General features: G+C 40.7%; 1 protein-coding gene across 1 annotated transcript in view; it reads left to right on the plus strand.

The window, feature by feature from the left end:
- The first annotated feature begins 6,248 nt into the window (after positions 1–6,248).
- tbx15 (T-box transcription factor 15) overlaps positions 6,249–17,144 on the plus strand; it is a 48,946-nt gene continuing 38,050 nt past the window's right edge. Inside the window, exons 1-2 of the mRNA XM_044131739.1 lie at positions 6,249–6,826; positions 16,493–16,700. Of these exons, the coding sequence (XP_043987674.1) occupies positions 6,640–6,826; positions 16,493–16,700 (395 nt within the window). The 5' untranslated portion in view covers positions 6,249–6,639. The remainder of the gene's footprint in view (positions 6,827–16,492; positions 16,701–17,144) is intronic.

Consider the following 17,144-nt stretch of genomic DNA (forward strand, 5'->3'; position numbering starts at 1 on the left):
CTGGTTTTTCCATCCATTTATCATCCCTTCATTTTCCCGTTCCCTCCGTTACTGTGCACATCCTCCTGTTCCGTTTTCTTCTTGAATAGACTCATCTATGTAGTCCAAAAGTCGTGGTCATGAACTAGACCACATTTTAGTTACGTTTTTTTTTTCCACCCATGTATTTGAACACCCATCAGATTAGAATAATATTATATATACTTAAAGGGGGGGAAAAAACAGAAGATAAATTCAGACATTCAGGGTGTAAATCACTGACCCGTATGTGTGTGCTTCAGGCCGAGCCGCTTTACGCACTGTTTACACCTTTAAAATATTCGTATAATAAATTTGCCGTTTAAATTAACATTGCAGGGAAACATATACAGTGCTACGAAATAAAAATCATTAATAAGAGAGACGTTTTACTGCTGTTGGTTTAAGGAGGAACTCCTGCTGTGAGCAGAAAGGAAACTCGAATGCATTTTGAAAATGATGCCTTTTTTAATTTTATTTTTATTTTTTTTAACTCACGTCAAAAATCACTGCGCCATTAATGCGTCACGGTAAGTTTATTTAGGATGCAGACGTGTTTGCTTTCGGTTTAAGCATGAAGCCACGCAGGGCTGCAAGATCTCAATAAGTCCAGACTTGAATTTATTTTCTTATGGGTTTTTTTTTCTTTTTTTGTCAATGTTTTCCAAAAATAAAAATAAAAAATACACCTGACATGGGGATAGATGAGTTTAGCATCTGAATAACACACTTCCGTTCTTTAGCACAACTTTAATCATTTGCAGCCGAAGTTCCCTTTAGAATTTAATTTTCTTAGCCTTTATATGGCGATGTATTTGGAGCTATATTTGGTACAAAAGCAATTTACCTCTGAAGTTGAAGTCGCAGATGAGTTTTGGGAAGCCAAGATGTAGATATAGTGGGCACATATTTTCTTGTTTAAAATCATCTATATAAAATTTACTATAGTTGACACTGGTGTAGCTTTTGACGCAAGTTTGAAAAACGCGGACGAAAATGTCCAGAAATTCAGCCCAGAAAGACAGAGCAACGTTAAGGAGAGCTAAGCTAACTTAGTTAGCGGTGAACATAGCTAGCTAGCTACTAGCAACACAGGGTGAAACCAGCCAACTGGTTTCGAAGAGCAATTTTTTCCACCATTGCCTGAGACCCCAGGTAAGCTGCCAGGTCCCCAAAAGAACTAATGTGAGTGAGTCTGACTTTGTCATTGCCAAAGGAAAAAGTTAATGACACGGTTAGCAGGCTTGCTAACCAATTTCACACCAGATGCTCCAGAGAAAACATGTTATTAATGAGAGAATATGTCTGGAGTTGAAAAGAATGGAAAATCAGCCATTAGAGTGACAGACTGTCTGATTTGGAGCAATATGGTCGACAATGTGGTGTGACACAGAGAGAGATAATGTCCTAGCCAAAGTTATCGAAGTATGCCAGGAAATTATACCAGAGGAGAGGCTTCCTGATGCTGTGTTGTGTTTGGAAACATTGTAGCATCATTGTGAGAAAATAATAATTAATGCTAATGGTTATAACTCAAAGCAAGAAAATGAGAACCCTTTTCTGTCCATAGAGAACATTTCAATAAGTTGGTGTAGCAAGTATCCTATGGTCACACAGGAGGAACCACACTGCACTAATTTTAGATGCTAATTTTAGAGATTAGCATCTAAATTTAGCATTTTAGATGAACGAAGGATAAATGGCCACCCGGTTTACGTAATAGAACAAATCCAAAATTCTCTATTCCAATGATAAAGTATATGGAAGACTAGGTCAAGAGTAGATTATTGGTTAGTATCTGACCACTTACTAATCACATAGCTATTTCAATTTTAAATAAAATTTGAAACAAGGAAACTATTTTAAAAAAACATGGGAGTCAGAAAGCCAAATTAAGGAAAGCAAACGATGTTAGTATTTGAAGGAATATCTGCACTATTTCCAAAAAAGACCAGAAACGTTACTAGAGGAAGACAAATTTGAAGGATCAAATCTCCAAGTGAAGCTAGTTGAATTGTGTTGTCAAAATGCGAAGGGAACCTTCGAGTAGAGTAAAAAAAAAACTGATTAGTTCTTTAGTGTAGAAAAAACATCACTACCATTAATCCTATTGCTAAGTTGAACATCAATGGACCCATTTCTGAAAATCGGACTGTAATAGTGAAATATAGTTTCCAGCTTTTATAAACGACAGCCAGACTTATTTCTGAACTCCATTAATTGATGGAACAGGTCCTGGATTTGATCCGGCAAGGGGGATCAGAGAAGTTTCTCTTGCTTTTTCATACGGAGACAAATACCCGTCAGGCATGGCGGTATTTCCTGTTTGTTAATACTAAGTCCGGCAGCGCCTCCTGCTGTACGGGCGTACAAATTACCCACAGGTAATAGTTTTGCTCCACTTTTGGCGTAACTAATGGAGCCAAAAAAAAAAAAAAAAGGAGCGCGAGGAAAAAGAAGATATTTGTGACTCACACGAGCGGCTTCGTGCCGTTGCATTCACTGACTCGTGTCCGAGTACGTTTGCTCCAAACGTGCTGGATTGAGTGGAGCAAAAAAAAAAAAAAAAATTAGAGCAGGAATTTAATATTTTGCGGCTTGTGGAGTGGAGTCTGTGTTCGTGCAGTGATGAATTTGTGAAGGTGTCAGTAGTTTTGTGTCTTAGTGGCAAAAAATTACATGTTATTTGTTTATTTTGGATTACTTGTGGCAAAACTGTACATGTAAGATCTTTTTTATATATGTCGCTCAAACAGTGTAATCCGTGTGTAACTGAAGAGGTGTAACTGTTATTTTGTATACGTGAAATTTGTGTTCCACAGTTATTTTATCACCGACCTCCATATTCATAATCCTTTTTACACGCTGTTTTCTTTTCTTTCTACTTTTTGCGATTTTCTTAAATTTAGCGGTTTTATCTGTACATATAAACCGATATTGGTTTGAATCTAAATCTCAATACATCTGGTCTGGCATTAGAAGTTACCACAACTTTTTTATTTTTAGTTTTAATTTTTACATAAATGATTTTTAAAAGTAAATAAAAACTCGACGTGCAGTAGACGATTAGATGACGGATGGCGCATGTCAGAGGTCAACGTGTTAGATGTTTGCGCCACATTTGATCGTGAAATTTGGCACATCTGCACTGGAGCAGTGAAATAACTCTGGAGACGACCTTATACGCGTTATATTTTATGCAGCTGTTGCCATATTAAATCTTCTCCGACAGGAATTTTAGCGCATAAATCTTCTTTGCCCTTTACCTGAGGAGCGGAGGGAGAAGGCGCGCTATTTGTCCAGCAGTATGGAAATAAATAATAATTTACTTCAAGATTATTTGCTACCGAACCGCTTTTAGAAATCATCTGGCGTTATTAATATATTTTTGTTTAAAAATAGACGTATTTGTTTAGGATGACTCTAAACTTTGTTATACAGTTTTTAGCTGCGGACTGTTTTGCGGAGATTTTCCTTCATCCCTTTATTGCCTGTATGTTCAGCTTCTCCGCGTCTTTTCCGAAACATCTCTGTTGATTTTTCATGTATGAATGACGCTCTCCCGTTGCCCTGCCAACAACAACAACAACAAAAAAATACCTCCATAATATAATCAATCAAAAGTTGCAATACTAAGTTTATTCTTTCCCTCTTTTGCATTCTGAATTTTAGATTTTTATTTATTATTAAAAAAAGTCAAATTCAATTTGTGCAACTGGCTTGATTTTATTTGGATTTTCACATTATAATAGAAAACCTCAGGTACGAAAACCTACGAATGTTTTTTTTTTTTTTTTATCAATAAGTTAATTTTACTGCGTATTCATTTCTGTGTGGGTCAGAAATGAATGAGAGCAGATTGAACCGGTCAGCCCCGCTGTTGCTCTCCACGGTGACTTTGGCGCTGAGGCTCAGTCTGCGGCCTCAGGCGATGCGGACAGAAAAAGTCCGAGTGCTGCTGGTGTGTGTATGTGTGTGTGTGTGTGTGTGTGTGTGTGTGTGTGTGTGTGTGTGTGTGTGTGTGTGTGTGTGTGTGTGTGTGTGTGTGTGTGTGTGTGTGTGTGTGTGTGTGTGTGTGTGTGTATCTGCCCTCTTGGCTGCTTGCTTCAGTTTCACTCTCCGTCCTTCTTGCGCTTCCTTGTAAATTAAACAACCAGTTAACGACCCGTTGCACGAAATCAATCAGTGCAGACATGCAGCTATGGGGGCCTGTGCGCAAGGACGCAACGGTCTGCCGACCGGAAGAGGAGAGGAAGGGTAGGAAGAGCGCGTGGACCCAAACGTGACAAGTAAAGTCTGAGTCCAAGAAAAAGAAAATCCTGAAAAGTTGGGATTATATGATTATTTATCCTAACAAAAAAATATCTATCTGTCTGTCTGTCTGTCTGTCTGTCTGTCTGTCTGTCTGTCTGTCTGTCTGTCTGTCTGTCTGTCTGTCTGTCTGTCTGTCTGTCTGTCTGTCTGTCTGTCTGTCTGTCTGTCTGTCTGTCTGCCTGCCTGCCTGCCTGCCTGCCTGCCTGCCTGTCTGTCTATCATTACTACTACTATTATTCATCTGTGTCCTCCATAGCACGTGCCACTTCCCCTGCCCTGATACTTCCGCCGCCTTACATCAGAGGAAGCCGTCATTAAGCCTGTGCGGTTGTTGTGTTTGCGGTGGAGGCGCGCGCCAGTCCCGTCCACGGTCCGGCCTGTGAGCCCGAGTGGAAAAAAAAGGTTCCGATTCGCTTCAGACCAAAGCCCGAAGCTACAGGTCTGTCAAATATACTTAAAAATAAATCGTCTCATAACAGCAGAAAACGTCTCAACACAGAAATGTCCACATCGAACATGGCGCTGATTTGATTGACTGACGCCAGTCTTGTGTTAGTCTTGTGTTACTGTTATCGCGCAGGTGTTATTTAATGGCCGCTCCTCTGCTCCAACATGTGGTCAAAACTAAATCCGCTCTGTGGGATTTTTCATTCTCTAAACAAGTCCGCTTCTTAATTTTTTATTTTCAGTATTTTTATGTTGTGAACTAATAAACTAAATAATTAATAAAGGGCTATAGCATTATTATTATTATTATTATTATTATTATTATTATTATTATTATTATTATTATTATTATTATTATTATTATTATTATTATTATTATTATTATTAAATCCCTGCCAACAGCCATCACCTTCTACATTAACCCCTTTGAAGAATTTGAATTGGGACGAGTGAGAATATCATTTAATTTATATCAATAAAATATTCTTGAATTGCACGTTTTGAACTGAGGCTCATTTTAATCCGCTTTGGGTTCAACATACCGACCGGATGTCCAGCAGTTATTGGGCCAGTCATGATCCGCTGGCCCAAACGAGACGCACTGAATGCCAATGAACATTTCTTCTTCTTCTTCTCTCTTTTTGTCCTGAAGATATTAGTAGGAGAAAATGTGTGACTGATCCGAATCCAGAATGCAGTTTTGTATTGTTTTTGTCGTGGGGGGGCCTGGGGGGGGGTTCATTTATCCCTTTAAGCGGCGACCTGCCTGCGCGCGGACACAGCCGCAGGTTAGAAAATATAAAGTGAAAATCAGCGAAATGTTAAAAGTTTTAGTTTAAATCGTGAGTCGAGGCGGTAATGTGGTCGTTGGAGCGGATCAGACGCGCAGCAGCAACTACATACCCCGACCCCTCACAACCCCTCACCCCGAAAAACAAAAAAACAAATCAACCCCAATTTTGGACACTCAGAAGAGAAGCCGCGGGATCTTTAATAAAAAGCAGTGGTGCGGGGGAACTTAGAAAATAATAATAATAATAATAATAATAATAATAATAATAATAATAATAATAATAATAATAATAATAATAATAAAAAGGGCAACGTTTTATTATCGGATGAGCTCACTGTAGAATAAATTTTAATTCCCCTCCGCTGTATGAGCTCCAACGTGCCTGTTTCATCAGTTCAAGCCGTCCTTCAGTGTTTTCCAGACTTCACGTCTCCGCCGCGCCGCCATTGGACAGAACCGTCCGTCTGGCTTTCCAGTCTGACTCCTCATTGGAGGCTGGGTGCTTTTTCTTTCTTTCTTTTTTTTTTTTTTTTGACAGAGTTAAAGGAGACCGCCCCTCCCCCTCTCCCCCCACTTCTCTCTCTCTCTCTCTCTCTCTCTCTCTCTATGCGCCTGAAGAACAAAAAAAATCCTCCAGAAGTGAGTATCAATCAGAGAGAAGTTAGTGGGGCACAAAGAGAAAAAGCAGGACAGAGAGCAGGGCGCGCAAAACGCCGCTGACCGTATCCAAACTATCAGTCCGCGCGCAGTCAGCGATGGCCGCGTCCGCGTTCAAAGACTAAAAAAACTCTCCGTTTTCTAGTCAAAGTTTACTGGGATTACTTTGGACACTTGGTGAGTTTGCGCCCTGCTGTAAACACTGACGTGTGCAGTTTCTTCTTCTTCCTCCTCTTCTTCTCCTCTTTTTTTTCCTTCTTCTTCATTGTTTTGCCTCGCTTGCTTTTGGACGGACGGAGTGAGGGGATTTGGGGGGGCTCGGGAGGTGGCGGGGTTTTCTTGTTGTTGTGAATTTTCGCCGCGTTCTCCTCCTCCTCCTCCTGCCCAATTTTCGGGTGGATTTGAGAGAAATGAGTGAGAGGAGGCGATCGGCCGCAGCTCTGAGCTCTAGAGCCCACGCGTTTTCCGTGGAAGCCCTGATCGGCTCCAACAAGAAGAGGAAGCTCCGGGGCTGGGAGGAGAAGGAGCTGGAGTTGTCCATGGAGAGCCTCGCCACGGACGGAGAGGATCCGGCGCACTGTCTGGATATGGACCCGGGTCAGTGCGCGCTCGCACGCACACACACACACACACACACACACACACACACACACACACACACACACACACACACACACACACACATGCATATATATATATATATATATATATATATATATATATATAGATAGAGATATATATATATATATATATAGATAGATAGATAGATAGATAGATAGATAGATAGATAGATAGATAGATAGATAGATAGATAGATATAATTTCCTTTAAAAACAAACACCGCTAAAAGTTCCCGTCAGGTCTCTCTGCGTCGTGGCTCCACGCTTATGGACCCCAGGCTGCTGACACAGAGCTCATCTGCTCCGCAGTCTAACCCCGAGAAACGCATCCGCTCCTCTGCGGCTGCGTTCCAGCAAAACACGGCAGAGAAACACAACTGTTGCAGTTCATTTTAAAAGGCAACGCGTGGAGGCCCTGCTGTAACCTCACACAACTATGTCATAGAAAGTGTTGATTTTAATTAATTAATTTAAAGAGAGAGAGAGAGAGAGAGAGAGAGTCTGTTTGAACCTTTAAAGGATCCAGTGTCTCTGGACAGTGACGCACACAGTCACGGTTGTGTGTCTTGAATACTTTGGTGCGTAAAAACCAAGTCAACCTTTGGGTAACTTAGGCCGTAAACCGCCCGCACCAAGACTCAAATAAGTGACTCTCATCGATCGAGCTTCACTGTAAAACAGGAGCAGACATCTAAGATTGAAACATCCTGATGCCTAGTGGACAGGTGCGTAAAAAGAATCAACTGACCTTGCGCAGAACAGGTCAGGCAGGGGGCCGCTTGAAGCGCAGAAAGGGGCGCAATGCGTAAGGGAAATGTGTGTTCCAGCCTTGTTTGCGTTAACATGCATACAACATGCATGCATAAAATGGAGTGGGGAAAAAAAATGTACAGAAAGAATATTAATAACAGCTTACATTTGACAAAAATAAAAGAGCGACCCTATTATTTATTTATATTATTTCATATTTCGTATGTCAACAACCACACTGTACTCAGCATAAAACTATATTTTTGGGGGGAGTGCAATAATAGTATAGCCACTACAATTATCTGAATTTTTAATCAAGTATATAAACAGTGACATTAAGTCAGATACTATTCTCTTTAGGTCAAAAAAATAAAATAAAATAAAATAAAATAAAGGGAACTCTTATAAAAATTGTGGAGACTCGCGCTAAGCAACGGCGTTTTACGCTCATTGGACTTGAACTAGGCGTCTTAGCATCGAAAGGTTGATACGTTTTTAAAAGGTTTACAATTACAGTATTGATTCACAAACAGTTTGTGTGTGTGTGTGTGTGTGTGCGTGTGTGTGTGTGTGTGTGTGTGTGTGTGTGTGTGTGTGTGTTTTCTATCTTTTAGTTGGAATTGAACAAAGTTAGTGCTGAGTAAGCAAATCAAAAACTGACAAATTAATTTACGTGTCTTTTTTGACGTAACTTATATCCAAAAGTATTAATACTCCCCCCAAAAATACCTATCTTTATTATTATTATTATTATTATTATTATTATTATTATTATTATTATTATTATTATTATTATTATTATTATTATTATTATTATTATTCAGTTTGTCTCCCCAGTGTGTGAACGGCTACATTCATATTTTTCATTTTTCATTTTCACCTCACTTGCCCGTTTCATTTGTTTTCCACATGTGGACCTGTGTCACAGCCAGTGTTGCTGAATAGCAGCGCCGCCGCTTAATTTGCCTCGTGAAATCCTGCCGCTGCCTCGCGTGCGCCCGGCTCTAACGCGCGCGCCAGCGTCAGGCCTCCTCACAGATTTCCAACCCCTAACTTCTCAGATTAAGGTCCGGACGTGTCCTCCATCCTCCTGACTGGAAAGCGTACGCGCTTTATGCGGTGCAGTAAGTCGGCCGCCACACTTGGACCCTTCATATACACACGGTTTAGAAGCACGGGTTATATATTTGGACATTTAGATACATAATAACAACAGAAAACAGGTATTTCACTTTAATGTTGCGTTGATTTCATCGTGATGAGTTCGGTTCGGATCGCTGTGGGACTCGGGCGGACGGAGCTCCTCGCGCAGCCTGACCTCCGGAAACACTACGCTCTTTTTACGTCGCGCGCCTCTTTCTCTCCGATAAAAATAAATAAAAATAAAAAAGAAGAAGAAGAAGAAGAAAGAAAGAAAGAAGCATCGAAAAGAATGGAGTTGTGTCCCAGAACCGTTACAGGAAGCGTGTTGTTGTTGAAGCACTGAGCTGTCTGCGCTGCGGTTTAAATGAGGGAGCGCTAATTAGAAGCAGCACTGCTTTTTTTGTGAGCCCTAAAAGGGGCAAAGATGGTAAACAAACAAACAAACAAACAAAAATCGAACTTAAAGCCTTTTTTCTTTCCTTTTTTTAATAAAAAAAAAAATAATTTAATATAATTTTAACTCTCGGTGGTCGTCCCAGTCGTTTTAGGCCTGAATAAGAAGCACTTTTCTTAATCAGAGTTTATCTGGAGTTACTCCCCCCCCCCGTTCCTCCATCCAGAGCCCCCTCCTCTCATTAGCCGCCGGGGCTCCTGGCAGGATCCCGCTCCGGACTTAAAGCCCTCCGCTGTGGAGCATCAGGCGGCGGTGACCGAGAACAGCGAGTCTCTGTGGTCACATTATGTGGTTTAGAGGAATCCTTAGCGGAGTGATTAGATTTTCTTCTTCTTCTTCTCCTCCTCCTCTCTCTTTTTGCTCAGCTCCAGCAGGCTTTAAGGCTGGAAGCCGGCCGGTCGTATAACACGTTTATTAGCCTGAGAAGACGGAGAGCAGGACTGAGTCTGCAGCAGTTTATTTTTTATTTTTTTAACAGGCTGACCGGAGGAGCCCTCTAAAAAAAAAAAAGAAAAAGAGAAAAAGCTGGTTTTGTGAGACCTCACAAAGTTCCTACTTCCACACGGCTCTAATATGGATCTTTTAAAGCGGCAATTAACAAGTGAAACTACATCTGTTATAAACCCCAGCTCCACTTCTTAGAGAGGCTCAGCTTTTACGCACAGAAACAGTTCTTAAACACACACACACACCCACACACACACTCTCTCTCTCCAACAGTTGGGTGAGACGATTACATAGTAAAATAATTGTGTTAACTTTGAGCTGATTAACTGTATAACTAATGCATTGTCTTTACACCGTACCTCATGTTAAAGCATAAATACATTTGGGGGAAAAAACAAACAAACTTTGAGCTGATCTAAAGTCAGAACTCTTATTATTTAGCAGGAGACGAGACGTCACAGCTGATCTGTTCATCCTTAATGAATATTAAAGTAATATTCACTGTGAGCTCCTCCTTAAACTAAAAAATATAAAAACGTTTCTATCTCCAAATCCAGAGTAAGATACTTTTTTCTTCCAGGCACTAGAAAATCCAAAATTATTATTATTATTATTATTATTATTATTATTATTATTATTATTATTATTATTATTATTATTATTATTATTATTATTATTAATAATAATAATAATAATTTTATCCTGAAACTTTAAAAACTTGATTCAGTTAGGAAAGCCACTCTGTTGTAAATAAAGGAATTTATATCAAAACATTTTTGGTTCATGACGTGTTATTTATGAGAGGAAGTGTTCACAACTTCATTTATTGAACCTTTTCTCTTATATGTAATGAATGCAAATAAAACATGTCTAATTATTTGGACGGTAAATAAAATGTTTGCTGAAACAGCCAGACGGTCGATTCTGTTTCCCACTGAGAAGCAGAGCTAAATATAGCCAGGCCATCATAAATACATGCTGCACACACGTATGTATTTCATATGTGTTCAGCTCAACCAGACGCCTTTAAATTCAGATAATTGTCCTATAAAATCAGCCCACCTCCCCCCCGAACAAAAAAAAAAAAAAAAAATCATCAGGCTCACAAGCCGCGTCCGTAAATCACACAGAAACGGCAAAGAGAATAAACTGGATAAACCTCCTGGTTTTAACTTGTGATTAAAACCGTAAACATGACGGGGATGTGCATGTCTGTGAACAATCCAACAATAATAAAAATTCATAATAATGAAGAGGGTTTCGCGAAAATCATTCCAGCGTCCAGGATTTAATCACAACGGCTGCAGGTCTTTCACTTTCAGATCAAACACGACCTGTTTGGTTCTTCATATTTACGGTCAGTTTACTTTCACTGTTCCAGGGAAGAGTTTGCCAAAAAAAAAAAATCACGCGACACATAAACATATTCCATTAGATGAAATGTTGCTGAGTAGACGTCAACCTGGTTGCCTTCCTTCTACTCAGAGTGACATTTTCGTTGACAAGCTGAGAGGACGAGGCGGCGTAGAGACGTCCGAATGTGTCCGTGAAGTTGTCGGGTTTGATGGAGCCGGATCAGCCTGACCTTCAGTGTCACTGTGAAGGTTAAAAATGTTCAACCTTTGGAATTGTAGCAACAATGAAACTGTGGTTATTTTAGGAAGCAAGTGCCAAAATCCCCAAAAAATCTTACCGAGTATTTTTGGTCTAGTTTCTGCTGCAAATATCTTCATGCACTTGAAATAAGACAAAACTAACTCATGAGCAACTTCTCAGCAAGATAGAGCAGCTTGTTTTGAGTCAATCATTCCTTCATATACAATGGAAAAAGCACTACTTCCACTGGAAGATTGCTTCATTTTCCCCATGTTGTACGGGAAGAAATCTGCACATGAAACTAGAACTTTATTGATGAATATTGAGGAATTATCGACTGAAAACGAGCTCCTGTTTGTTGCTGAACGACACATAAAGCTGTCCAGCCTTCAGCGCGTCTCTAACCGAGACCAACGTGTTTGAATGTGAAGTCGGGGGTCAGAATGCCGCGCGGCACCACGCTGGTTCACGCTGGGTGTCTTCATGGAGGTCAAGCACAGGACGATCAGAGTGTGTGTGAGGTAATGCGCGTGTGTGTGTGTTTGTGAGAGAGAGAAACAGATGGCAAATTTCCTCTCGTTAATAAAAAAAAAAGAAGCACCTTTTCAGAAAGCAAAATGAAAGCTAAGCTGAAAACTAGACGCTGAGTGATAGAGAAGTGAAAATGAGCTGATGCCGTGCTGACGTGTGTGTGTGTGTGTGTGTGTGTGTGTGTGTGTGGCTGCTGGGTGTCAGAGGACGGGTCCTCCAGCCTGATGACAGGGCATCCAGACATCTTTACCTGCTGCTCTCCATCTTTGAGCGTCCTAAAAAGTGCTGCACAAGTTTGATGGATCATCATTATTATCATCCCTTCATTCATTCAGTCTCTGCAGTGCAGCTGATTCCCCTGAAGCCTCTACTTCTTTTAACCACAAATGCACTTTTAAATTTTTTTTGACTGTTTTTCAAATTTTTCCAACAATCTAATCTATTTAAAGTTTTAAAATAAAGGAGGCAGAAACTAAACCAAACTGTACATGGTTTGTCGTCGAAACTGTAAGTCAGTGGCACAGATTTGACCCAGCAGCTCTGGTTTTTAAGTTGTAAAGTAAAACTGCAGCTAAAGCAAAGTGCAGCCAGGCAGTACTGACAGCTGAACCCGTCGCGACAAACTCATTTTCTGCGTGATAAATCGTCCCAGAGGGTATCGCGCTGCACGATGTTATTGCCGCTTTCAGAGCATTTTAAAGTCATCTAATAATAGCGGCGAAAAAATGATGCGAGAACGCATCGTCAGAGATCCGTACACGTAAGATTCTAGTGAATATGTAAACGCTGGAGCTGGGAGGCATTCTAAATATCCAAAAATAAATCAACAAAACAACAGGAACTGCAAAGAAAACAAATTATGGAGTCTCTGCAAACAAAAAAAAGAAAGAGGGACTAGTTGAGACAAAAGCAGCAGACTGAAAACTTTTGACGTCTAGTTTTTGGTAGAAAGAGAGAAAAGAAAACCGATAAATCACCCAAATGGAAATTAATGAGCTTGTTACGATTTATCATGCGGTTAATTGATTTATCGCTCATTGCGACAGGCCTTTCAATATGACCGTTAAACGCAGCACATATGAGAGAAACAAGAACTGATAACTCGTGATTTTCTCCCCTCTGGCCTGTTTGGGTTGCTGGAGCCTCCGTTCTGGAGCAGACACTCGAAGCCACCCGGAGCCACACAGAGTCTGTTTTCAGGCCGTTTTTTAATAAAAAAAAAATATATTTTTAGTGTTTTTGTTGTTCTAGTTGTTTTTACTGTAGCTTCATGTCACGGTTCCATGTATAGGTTTCACAAGAATACGCCGGAAACCTGCAGGGCCACGCTGTCAACAGGTCGTACTCGACGCAACACGTCAGTTTCACTAATATGAAATCTCCAGGGACACCAGCCCGTTGTTTCAACCCCGAGGAGCCGCCGTGAACTCAGTCACTGTGCAGTTAAAACAGCAACAAAAATATAATGTCGGCCCATTTTAACAGTTTATTATTTTAAGCCTCTTGTTGGTGACATATATATATTTATTTATATTCTAAAATGTAATTTTTAAGTCAAACTGTTGGAATATGTTACTGTATATGATCAGTTTAAGGTCCCACATGTCAGCTGAACCCAAACTGATTATTAATTCCTAATGATCCTTTATTGTTTTTTGCTCTTTGGAGATTTAAATATCACAGTTTAAATTTTTCTTTCAGGATTTATAATAATTATAATATATAAATATATATATAATTATTATATAATAAAATATAATTTAGAAACCAGAGTTTTTCCATCTCTAAACGTTACATTGTCTTAAGATGTTTTTCACTTTTCAACAGATTCTACATATTGCATTTTGTCAGCTGAAAGCAAATATTAATAATAAAAAAATGACATGCCAATCTGTTAGCCATACTGGAATAAATAAATTTAACCCAAAGAAACACCTTTATTTAATGTGTCACCTGGAAATGTTAATATGGGGAAAAAGGAGAAACTTTTCAGCTAGTTTCAAGTCAATAATTCCTTAATATTGATTTAAAAAGTACGAGTACCAAATGCAGATTATTTCACTTAAAACATGTGGAAAAATGTTTTATTCTGAGTGCAATAATCTGCCAGTAAAACCAGTTCTTCTTCATCAATATTAAGGAATTTTTGCTTTAAAACAATCTCTCATATCTTGCTGAAAAGTTACTTTTGAGTTAGTTTTGTCTTATTTCAAGATGTTTACACTACAAACTAGACCAAAGTCACTTTGTACAATTTTGTGGGTTTGCACTTAATGTCCAATAGTTTCAGTGTTGCTACATTTACAAAAAAAAAAAAACCCCAAAAAGACAGAAAGTGATTCGAAGCGCGACCGTTTGTTGGACGAGCGTGTTGTAATGAGCTCATCCCTGCGGTAGGCGCCGCTGGGGCCCCGGTGGGAATCGGAGCCACCGGGGCCCTAGCGGCCCCGTCGTCTTTTACCCGGGCAGAATGTGTTTACAAAGTGTGAGGGGGGGAGGAGGGAGGCTGAGTGTGAACAGTTAGAGGAGAGAAACGGACACTAATCATGTGCGACGGTCCTCCCTGGCTGCAGCGACACTGGAAGGATGATGGAAAGACTCCCTCCTCCTCCGCCCCTGCCGTCTCTCAGGGCTCATTACGCCCCTCACCACTCCTCGCCTTCTTGTCTTTCTCTCCCTCATCTCCATCTCCCCCATTTCTTCCTTCCTTCTCTCCTTTCCAGCGGGCTTGGCTGCGCTGCGGCGGTTTCGCCCGGGACGCTGTCCAGTCTCTCTCTCTCTTTCTCTTTCTCTCTCTCTCAGCTCCTTTCATTTGCATAAGCGTATTTGTGCTAGCCCCCCCTCGCACCCTCCTCCTTCCTCCGGCACTGCCAAGCCAACCTCGGTGTGTCAGGACCAGCAATAAATAATACATTATTGCATTTTTCTGCCTTTGTTTTTTTTCCCTCTCTCTTTCTTTTTTTCCTGGGTGGCTCTGGGGTCGTTGTAAAGGATTTTCTCCGAAAAGCGAAGCGAGATGAAATGACGCGGCGGTCAAGTGAGGATATCGTGCGCACGGAAAGGTTTCGATGCCCCAGCTGGAAAAATCACGAGGCATTCTGGGATTTCTCTTTCTGCCCCCCCCAAGAGATTTTCAAACCTAAATGAGCACACAGACGTTTCCCTCTGTGGCGGTGGCAGGGGACTGGCTGTAGTTTGGGATATCTAATATTTGAGGGTAGATTTATGGTGGGAATAAACAGTTTCAAACACTTTGTGTTTGCCAAGATTAATACGTTTGCCAGTGAATTCAAACGATTTTTACAAAACTTGTAATTTAATTGTTTTTTGGTTGTTTTTTTGTTCTATTTCCGAGCATAAAGCTCACATTATTTTCTCGTTCAAAGCGAAGAGGATATGAACTTTGTTAACTCTCAGAGTTTAGGGATGACCCTAATCCTAAAAGCAAGGCATCACTCAGCACTGGGTGACCTCAAGGTCGGGTGTTCGGCCCGCCGCCGTTCGCATGCAGCGCCTCGTCTGCACGAGGAAAGCCAGCCTGACTGTTAGTTAGATCCGTCTCTGAGAGTAAATGCACGGAAATGAAAAGCAAGTAGATGAAGGACGCGGACGTGAGATTCAGCCGTTCGCCAGGGCGAAGACGGAGACGTTTCCCTCTGCAGACTCATCCGCTGGGTTTCCCACAGCAACACCACCATGACCGGCAACTCCAATATTTCCTTTAGAAGCGTTTCTGGATTGCCGGCCAAAATCAAAAGAAACACAAATGAAAACCTGTTGTGCAACTGAGACATGAAACATTATTGAAATGTCACGCTTTTTCAGATGCAATGAACATCTGCTGTCTAATAAAGCGAGTCTTTATTAGACAGGAAGAAGATATTTACTGATACAATTTAGGAATAGTGTTAGAAATGTAGAATTTTCTCTAAATGTATTTATTTTTCTAGTGTAATCGATGACTTTGATGTTCTTCAGGATCACAAACTGGGCTGAAAATCCTCCTGTGCTCTGCAAAAAGCACAACATCAACCAAGTGTTTCTGGTCTGGTTTCTAGTGCATATATCTTAGTTTGCTTGAAATGAGACAAAACTAATTTACAAGCAACTGTTCATCAAGATACCGGAGCTTTTTTCCAGTCAATAATTCCTTAATATTGATACAAAAGCACAAGTAGATTATTTAACCTGTAATAAAACATTTTCCCATGTTATACATGAAATAATGTGACAGTGGAACTAGTACTTTAGTACTTCTATGTCAATATTTAGGAATTAAAACAAGCTCCTGTATTTTGATGAAAAAATATTTTTCTCTTTTTTTAAGTGTATTAGGATATTTGCACTAGGAGCTAAAATAAAAATACTTGGTAATATTTTGTGTTTTTGCAGTGTGGGTGTGTCTCTAAGAAAAAAAGATCCGATTTAACCTTTTGATTATTCTTGTGAATTCGTCTCTTCTGTCAATGTTCACTTTGTGGGAAATCTCACATCCCAGACCTTTTCCATTGGAATAGTCGTTTGCCTGACCAGAAGAAAAAAACAAGAGAGCGCAACAATTTTTCTTCGTAGCTCTGTAGAAGCTTCACGCAGCATTTATCCTCTACGGAAAAAAATCCCAACACACACTCTTTTTTTATTTTCTTTTTTTTTTAATTCCGTTAATCCAGAGAGAACGCCTTCCTCATCGTTCTCTCTCTCTCTCTCTCGCCCCCCTTCCAGACTCAGAGGCGAGTCCCGGCTCGGATGGAGAGGGTCTGGCCGAGAGGACGTCGTGCTCCTTCGGCTCGCCCGCCGACCTGGCCCCGGGCGCCTGCGACGCCTCGCCCTCGGCCTCCATGGAGGAGATCCAGGTGGAGCTGCAGTGCGCCGACCTCTGGAAGCGTTTCCACGACATCGGCACGGAGATGATCATCACCAAGGCCGGCAGGTAGGCGGTGGGCTCAGCTGCTGACCGAGGCACAGACTGGGCCGTTGCTGGGCCCCCGGGACGTTTGGGGCCCAATCCCGGCGTAGAAGCGGTCAGCCAGGCCTGTCGCGTTAACAAATGCTGCTGGACGATAAGTTATCCCCAGAACTTATTGCGATAAGTGATAATGTTGTTGTTTTGAGACCGTTTTCAAGTACTGTAACGGTAACGGCATAATAATGCAATAACGCATTCTCAGAGATCAATAAAGTTTATATTCTAATCAACATTTAGCTCTGGAACTGGAAGGCATTTTTTAAACTTGAATATCAATGTTTGGGTAAAGTCTTTGAAGCCCACGCACACAAAGACCAAACCTAATATATGAAAAAATAGAAGCCAAAGTCTAAACACAAACTGCACAAGACTGTCATTTAAAAACAGATTGGCTCCTTTGCTCTCTTT

Source organism: Gambusia affinis, linkage group LG11 (assembly GCF_019740435.1).
Source record: "Gambusia affinis linkage group LG11, SWU_Gaff_1.0, whole genome shotgun sequence".
NCBI lineage: Eukaryota > Metazoa > Chordata > Actinopteri > Cyprinodontiformes > Poeciliidae > Gambusia > Gambusia affinis.